The sequence below is a fragment of the Cuculus canorus genome, chromosome 27, assembly GCF_017976375.1.
Source record: "Cuculus canorus isolate bCucCan1 chromosome 27, bCucCan1.pri, whole genome shotgun sequence".
Taxonomy (NCBI): Eukaryota; Metazoa; Chordata; class Aves; order Cuculiformes; family Cuculidae; genus Cuculus; species Cuculus canorus.
This window is the reverse complement of record NC_071427.1, coordinates 5510090-5518167: the sequence shown is the minus strand read 5'-3', so window position 1 is coordinate 5518167 and position 8078 is coordinate 5510090. Positions and strand designations below refer to the sequence as shown.

The following is an 8078-nucleotide window of genomic DNA, read 5'->3' as shown; positions in this document are numbered from 1 at the left end:
CTCTGCGATTGCCCTGGAGCACCTGGGCTGCACCAAGCACCGCACTGGGCACTGCAGGGGACACTCACCGCGTCCCCATTGGGCACTAGGTGCTGCTCTGGGCACTGTGCTGGGCACCCACAACCCAGGGCTGGAGCCAGGCTGGTTGCCAGGTGTGCCGCTGGCAGAGCGGTGTTCTCCCAGCCTTCCCTGCAGCGTGTGCTTCCTGGTAACCCCATCCCAGTGCCGGTTGGACCTAATCCTCACCTTGCCAGTGGACGCTGCACCACTGTTCGTAGCAAGGAACAACTTCAATACAACAGAAACCTTCCCAAAGGTAGGAACAGAGCTGAGCACTGGGCAGGAAGACGTCGTCCCATTGGTTTTTAAGACATCTTCCATTAAAAAAACTTTTCCCGCTGTATCCCCACCACCGGCGCGTGGCCGAGCCCCTTTCCTGCAGTGCCAGAGGGTGCAGGATGTCTCCTCCAACCCCTGCTGCCTTCCATAACCTGAATAAAGACAGTGAAGAAGCAAAGGAAGCTGCTCCAGATCCTCATTTTGGGTTAAATGGCACCGGTTTAATGGGTGGAGAAGCGGGATACGGAACCTGGCACAAACCACACACGCACAAAATAGTCATGGGATCATTAAGGTTGGAAAAGACCTCCAGGATCATCCAGTCCAACACAAAATAATCCAACACACAGCCGAAAAAAAAATCCGTCGGCTGCTTCAGGGTAGGAGATGCACCCATGGGCTGCGGGGTCGGCAAACCGGGATGGTCCCCCCAGCACCGGAGCGGCAAACGGTGGTGGGGGAAAAGCCGGCACATGCTTTATCAACTGGAACTGTTTACAGCCTAGAAAAGAGTAGAAATGGGGGGAAAAGGCCAGGTTGGGCTGTGGTTTCTTGGATAAAAAATGATGGGCAAACGGGGTAAAATTTCCAAGTTATAAATTAAGGAGAAGCAGCACAAGCGCTCGCTGAGTTGGGGGGGGTTAAAACAAAGAGAAATCATGGAATAAGGGAATGTTTTTTTAGAAAGGACCTCAAAGCCCATCCAGTGCCACCCCTGCCATGGGCAGGGACACCTCCCACTGGATCAGGGGCTCCAAACCCCATCCAACCTGGCCTGGAACCCCTCCAGGGATGGGGCAGCCACCACTGCTCTGGGCAACCTGGGCCAGGGCCTCCCCACCCTCACAGCAAAACATTTCTGTCTACGATCTCATCTCAATCTCCCCTCTTCCAGCTGAAACCCATTGCCAAATATTGGCTTTTTAGGGATTTCTGTATGCCCCGACCAACAAACCCCACAGGATGCGGGGGCAGAGGAAAGCAAGAGCAAAAACTGACCCTAAAAAACCCATTCACATTTGCATCCAATTGCTGCCCCCACAGGGAGGGCTTTGCTTTTTCCCACCTGGAAGGGTTGTCAGAGCTGGGTGCCTCCAAAACGCTCCGAAGAAAGAAATTAAAACCTTTACATCTGTTATATGCTTATAAAATGAACCGTATGCAAATAAAATCATCCCTACACATCCCAGCTCGGACCGTCAGCGTTTGGGGGAGGTTGCTGTGGGTTTGATTTTAAATATTAAAATTACTTTTCTGATGGGGTGTTTTTTTTTAGGAAATTTGGGGTGTTTCCAGCTAAAACTGAAATTAAAGTGAAGAAAAGGCAAGTGGGTCTTTGCAAGGTTAGGAAATAGTGTGTCATCCAGCTGGGAGACGCATGGAAACGCCTGCGAATGCCCTGGTGGGACCCTGCGCCGCACTGTTTAGCTTATAAAAAGTAATAAATTAATTAATGAATATTCGCATCGAGTCCTTTCTATACACAAAGGCTGGGGCCCTGCCGGGGAAACACCGCCGTCAGAGAAGCTCCCGTGTCTCTAGAAAAATAGGAGCGTCTTTCGGGGAGTACAAAAAGCCATTGGGGAGGCGAAATGCCCGGGCGCAGCCAGCCCGGCAAGCGCCAGCATCCCAAGGGGCTCCGGGGACATTTGTCTCGTGGATTCACGGCACAGGATGAGGTTTTGGGGAGGTGGTGGGATGCCACGGGGAGCCTGGACCTGTCCTGGGGGCCGGCGTGGGGCTCAGGTGTGCTTGGCCCTGCTCCACGCGCTGCCTTGTGGTGCTGGGAGCTGAGTGCTCGCCGGCTCCCGTGCCCGTGCTGGTGGTTGCCAGTGGCCGGTTGCTCTCTCCCTGCAGTTCTGGTACTGCCAGGAGCCGTGGTCCGGCTGCTCGCATCCATACTGCCACGGTGAGATGCTGCTGGACGGCTGCGTGGCGTTGCCGATGGGGTAGGAGCCTTGGCATTCCCACTCGGCCACCGCCGGCTCCTGCTCGTCGCTCTCGGAGCCCTGCACCGCGATCTGCGGGACCGGGCTGGGCTTGGGCTTTGACTCCACGCTGGTTGTGCCGCCAAACCGGAGAGCTGCGTCCTGCCTACCTTCACTCTTGCTGGTATCTTCGCTTGCCGGCATCGTCTCCGGCTCATCAAAACTCACTTCTTGAACCGCTTCTTGCTTCTTGAAGGAGTCCCGGCGCTCGGAGAGGTTCAAGCGCCGCATGACCACCACCTCCTGGTCCCGGTCGTGCCTCTCGCTAAGCCGGGAGCCAGCAGGGTGATAACTGTGCTCCCCAGGGTACCCTGGCCCTTCGCCCTCCCCGATGGTCTCCCCATCCATCACCGGCATCTCCAGACCCAGCTTGCGGCCACCGCCGGTCTTCTTCTCCGCCAGGATGGTGACAATTTCGGCTGACTGGACACGTTTGAGGAGGGGCGAGCGGGGGCAGTCGGCGCTGCGGGGACGGGAGCTCTGGCGGATGATGGTGGGGGGGGACAGGGTCTTGCCCTGGAAGGAATGGGGGTTTTTGGGGTACCCTGGCAGAGGGGACGGGGAGCGCTGGGGAGAAGGCGGGCGCTGGGCAGAGGAAGGGGTGCAGGCGAGGGGCGAAGGGGGGATGCTGCTGGTGGATTTGCGACGCCCCACTTTGTAGTGTTGCCCACCCAGTTTGGGCGCCAGCCCGTGCAAGGAGCTGGGGCGTACGTGGCCGGCGGGTGACGTTGGGGTGCTGGAGGAGGGAGAGGTGCTCTGTGGGGATACAGCATCTGCCGTACAAAGAGAAAGAGGTCACCGAGGTGAGGGATGGGGGGATATAAGACATCCCCATCATGCCCGGAGCAAACACCCCTCTCCACGTGGCGCTGGGGTACCTGTGGGCAGGTCAGGAGCGGGGCTGCGGCAGGGCGTCGCGGGGCCCGGGGACAGGCTGTGCGTGGGCGACTCCGGGAGGCTCTCGCTGGAGGACAGCGAGTGGTGGAGACCTGAGGAGAAGCTGCGGCTGGTGTGCAGGACCGACGACTGCTTGGAGATCTTCTTGAATAGGGTTTTTCTCCTAGCAAGGACACGCAATGGTGGTGGGGACAGGAAGAACCCCCGCTGTTCCTTAGAGCCGGTGCCAGCAGGATCAGACCCCACTGGACCCCCTGGTACGACCGAAGCGGAGTATTCCCCCCAGCTCCAAGGACACTGCAGGACAAATGCCATTTTATCCCATCCCGGTGCTACCCACCTGTCCTGGCTGTCCCTTTTCCTGCTCTTCTTACTCCTTCGTGCCATCCTCGTCTTGGAGCTGTTTTTCCGAGCAGGGCCAATTTTAATGGAAGTGTTCTCCAGGGCCGTGGTCCGCAGGGCCACTTTATTCCCGCTCTAAGGGATGGAAAATTAATCGCTGCCGCGTGCCAGACCCAAGCACCAGATCCAGGCTGGCTCCTGCCTCGGCTGCTGGCGGAGGCGATGCCAGGGAGCTGCTGGATTTGGGGATCAGCCCCAACCAAGCAGCACAGCGCCCGTCACCCACCTTCAGCAGCAGCTCCACGACGTCCCGGTGAACCAAACCCAGCACTGACTCGCCGTTCACGTGTGTGATGAGATCGCCCGCCCTCAGCCCCGCTTCCTGCGCGGGGCTCCCCTCTTCCACGCTCTGCAATCCAAAAACGAAGGGTTTATTCACATACAAACCTACGTTTCCTCCTGGGGTTTTCCAGGTCTCCAGCACCACCGGTGTCTCCGCACGCAGAGCCACGTACCCAGACCATATGGTGGACGGTGTAGACGTCGCTGTCGCCCATGTAGACGCGGATGGCTCGCAGGGTGAAGCCGTACTTCTTGCCGGAGCTGTGGATGATGATGGGGGGCCGCAGGCTGGCGATGGCGAGCGATGAGTCTCGGCTTGGGGAAGAGTCACGGGAAGAGGGGTTGGATGACAGGGAGTGGGGGGAGATAGGGCTCATGAGGGCACCGCTGCCAAAGTCATCTACAAGAAGGAGAAGCCAGCTCAGCCAGGAAAAAAACACAGGGCAACCGCCATCCGGCAGGATAAACCACGCGGCACACGGACCTGATGTGATGATGAGGGACAGGGCTGAGACGGAGGCAGATTTGGGGACGCGGCCACCTGGTGAGGTTCTCTGCCTGTCTGCCACATCCTTCTGGCTGCTCAGCCGGCGGCTCTTGCCCGGCTCCAGGCCCCGGGGAGTTGAGTTTTTGGTGCCGGTACTGTTGCTCCGGAGGCGGATGCGGTTCAGGCTGACGAGATCGGCTGTGCAGAGAAGAGGAGGGAGAATTTGGGGACGTGGAGAAGCCACCTGCACTGTGCAAGACCCAGCTGCCCCCAGCGCATCAACACTGGCGCTCCCAGCCTACGCACCGGATAGTGCCGATGGCTTCACCGCGCCGCCAGTCCCCACATCAGGGTCTCCCAGCACAAACTTGGGTCTCTCTGGCTTGGAGGGTGCCACACAAGGGCTTTCATCCTCTGAGGAGAAGGCAAACTTGGGCATGGTGTCCAGGCTGTAGGTGCTGGCCAGTGTGGCGGGGCTGCGGCTTCGCTCGTGCTGGGAAGCGTATGACGTGGAGCCGCACGATGTCCAGGAGCGGAGCCTGCACGGGAAGAGCAGGAGGGCTCAGGACAACCACAAATGGGGGAGTGGGACAGCCCTGAGGTGCTGTAGCACCCCCAGACACGTCCCACCGATGTCTGTGCAAACCCTCAGTCCTCATACAAACTCTTGGTGCTCGTATAAAACCCCTTGATGCCGGCACTAAACCTTTGGTGTTGGCACAAACCCTCAGTGCCGGCACAAACCCACACGAGCATTGCATCCCCCATCTCCCCACGCACCGCGGCTCCGTGCCTGCCAACCGGTTCCTGTCCTCGTCTCCCGAGTGCCTGTCCCACCGCTCCTCTTTGTCCTCGCTGTGACTTTGATCAGAGGATGAGAGGCTGAGGTTGGAGTGGGCTGCCAGGAATTCGGAGCTGCTGTAGACCTGAGGAGGAGAAGAGCCGTCAGCAAGGACAAGAAATTCAGGAATCTAGGTGCTCCGGCATCCGCCAGGACACCGATGCTGGGCACAACCCTGCCAGCTGCAGCGCCCGTTGTTTCAGATGCCGAAGGAGGGGTTGGAGCACCTTGCTGAAGCGATGGGAGCAGGAGGAGAACTGCCCGATCTCCACAGACGATTCCTCATCGTTGGTTTCTTCATCTTCTGAATCCAAGTGGCGGTACCGCTCAGAGCGAGCTGAAAGCAAGAGCAGGGCTGTCACTCGTGTCCCGTCCGCCCACAGCTCCCCGGGAGGACCTGCTCCGTGGGGAGGCTGTATTGCAGCTGACAGCCTGGTCCCAAATCCCAGGAGAACTTTGGAGGGAGAAAGTAGGGCTTTTGTTAAGGCTGAGCTGCCCGCGGGCAGGATCGCGTCTGGTTTGTGACTTGGGTTGTAAAGCAACCAAGTTCACCCAGGAGATTCTCATCTCCTGCAGGAGCATCCAGTGCCCAGCTGGGATAACGGATTGGCAGAGGGGGAGAAAGGGCGTGGATTTGGCCTCACTGTCGAAGTAGCTGGTGTCGTCTTCTGACTCCAGCTGGGGGATGAACTCTGCCTTCTGCCGCAGCAGCCCGTTCCAGTCCAGGTGGAGGAAGAAGGAATGATGTTTCACCTCGTGTGCTCCCCCTGCCAGGCACAGAAACCACGTCAGGGGGCACGGGGTAGGATCCAGAACGGTCCCACTCCCAACTCGGTCTTTCCTCCATGATTTAAACCAGGATGGACCGGAGCCCTGTGCTGCCTTCCCAGGGTGAACCCTGAGCAGGGACCTCCTCCAAGCGTCCCCAGCGTAGCAGGACACGCTTTGGTGTTAGTGCCACGCAAGTTTGATCCGAATCGGGGTGCCAGGTCCCTCCCCGAGCACTGAGCAGGGTCTGCCATGCGTACCGGTGCCCAAGCGCTCCAGGGGACACTGTCGCAGCAACCGCGTGATGAGGTCCTGGGCGTCCGTGGGAAGAGCCTCATCCCCTTCCGGCCACATAATTTCATCTGAAAGGAAAAAGGAAGAGGAGTTTGGAGTGGCTGGAACAGCTTGGACAGGATGAGGGCTGGGGCGATGTGAGGTCATGGGAGAAGTCACTTCTGGGCAAGAGGAAAGTCCCCCAGAAACTACAGCAGATGAAAGCACGGTGAGACCTCAGAGCAGCTTCCAGTATGGAAAGGGGCTCCAGGAAAGCTGGAGAGGGGCTCTGGATCAGGGAGTGCAGGGAGAGGAGGAGGGGGAATGGTTTTGAGCTGAAAGAGGGGAGATTGAGATGAGATCTTAGGCAGAAATGTTTTGCTGTGAGGGTGGGGAGGCCCTGGCCCAGGGTGCCCAGAGCAGTGGTGGCTGCCCCATCCCTGGAGGGGTTCCAGGCCAGGTTGGATGGGGCTTGGAGCCCCTGATCCAGTGGGAGGTGTCCCTGCCCATGGCAGGGGGTGGAAGTGGATGGGCTTGGACGTCCCCAACCATTCTATGATTCTATGATCCTCCCAAAATGGGAAATCAAAGCTTGAGGAGCCTCCTTGCTGTTCAACTTGAATATGAAATGAAGGAATGAAGCTCCACATGTTAAAGATGATTGTTGGGAAGAGCGAACTGAAGAGAAAAATTGCCACTGACACTCACCACTGATAACCTGCCCAAAGAGCTCCTCAGGGGTGTCTCCGAAGAAGGGGACACAGCCCACCAGGAACTCGTAGAGGATAATGCCCATGGCCCACCAGTCAACGGGCTTCCCATAGCCCTGTATGAGGATGACTTCTGGGGCGATGTACTCTGGAGTGCCACACACCTGCGTGGGAAGCAGCGGCTGACACCTCTGCAATGATCTTTGCAACAAGTCCTGAGGTCATCCCGGCCCCCAGCGATGGCAGATTGGCCAAGTGGGGCAGGATGTCGTACCTGCTTATCCATGAACTCCCGAGTGTCCTTCTCCATGTGCCCTTCGTAGAGGTTTGTGGTCATGTTCATCAAGCCGATCTTTGACAGACCGAAGTCTGTCAGCTTTATGTGGCCCATGGAAGTGATGAGCAAACTGCAAGAGAAGACAGACACCCCACGAAAATGCTGTTTGGTTCTGTGGAGAGTTGAGCAGGACCAGCCAGACCCCAAGACTTCTGGTCTCATGCAGCAGCACAGAACTAAGTCTCTTGAGCACCAAAACCCATGACCTCATTCTGCCTTGTCCTCTTGGCTTGGATCAGTCCGTCTCCCTTCCCCATCCAAATCCAACCCCATCCTTGCTCAGATCTGACCCACGTCCTCACTTGTCGGGCTTGAGGTCTCGGTGGACGATGCCATAATTGTGGAGATACTCCAGCGCGAGGACAGTCTCGGCAAAGTACATCTTCGCCATGTCGACTGGCAGCGGGCCCATGTTCTTCAGCAAAGTGGCACAATCCCCCCCTGTGGGGACACAGGTCCTCCTGAGCATGGGGTCTCAGAGAAGGCAGAGAGGTCACCGGGTGGGCTACGCTGCCTCTCCAACCAAGCAGGCTCCCAGACAGACTCTCCCATTCCTCCTCAGAGCAGCACAGACCCCTGGGCATGGAGCACAAACGCTCTCCTAGGTGAGCGTGGCCACTGCCTTCATCAAGGTGAGACTCAGGATCACCAAAGCATCTCCTCAACCTTCCCTACACTCCCTGGAGATGCCCAGGTGGTGCCCTTGATGCTCAGAAACTGATATTTCCTCCCTCCTTCCAGCTTCAACTCCTGT

At 58.1% G+C, this 8078-nt stretch overlaps 1 protein-coding gene across 5 annotated transcripts in view; it reads right to left on the bottom strand.

Annotated features, from left to right (window-relative positions):
• Nucleotides 1-1781: 1781 nt before the first annotated feature.
• MAST3 (microtubule associated serine/threonine kinase 3) overlaps nucleotides 1782-8078 on the bottom strand; it is a 31081-nt gene continuing 24784 nt past the window's right edge. For all 5 annotated transcript variants that reach the window (XM_054050231.1, XM_054050232.1, XM_054050230.1 and 2 more), the window contains 14 exons: nucleotides 7627-7765; nucleotides 7262-7394; nucleotides 6986-7151; nucleotides 6265-6366; nucleotides 5881-6003; nucleotides 5464-5573; nucleotides 5176-5321; nucleotides 4702-4934; nucleotides 4393-4593; nucleotides 4082-4308; nucleotides 3853-3975; nucleotides 3565-3701; nucleotides 3206-3387; nucleotides 1782-3100 (listed from right to left, as the gene is read on the bottom strand). In XM_054050231.1, coding sequence (XP_053906206.1) covers nucleotides 2082-3100; nucleotides 3206-3387; nucleotides 3565-3701; nucleotides 3853-3975; nucleotides 4082-4308; nucleotides 4393-4593; nucleotides 4702-4934; nucleotides 5176-5321; nucleotides 5464-5573; nucleotides 5881-6003; nucleotides 6265-6366; nucleotides 6986-7151; nucleotides 7262-7394; nucleotides 7627-7765 — 3041 coding nt within the window. In that variant the 3' untranslated portion in view covers nucleotides 1782-2081. The remainder of the gene's footprint in view (nucleotides 3101-3205; nucleotides 3388-3564; nucleotides 3702-3852; nucleotides 3976-4081; nucleotides 4309-4392; nucleotides 4594-4701; nucleotides 4935-5175; nucleotides 5322-5463; nucleotides 5574-5880; nucleotides 6004-6264; nucleotides 6367-6985; nucleotides 7152-7261; nucleotides 7395-7626; nucleotides 7766-8078) is intronic.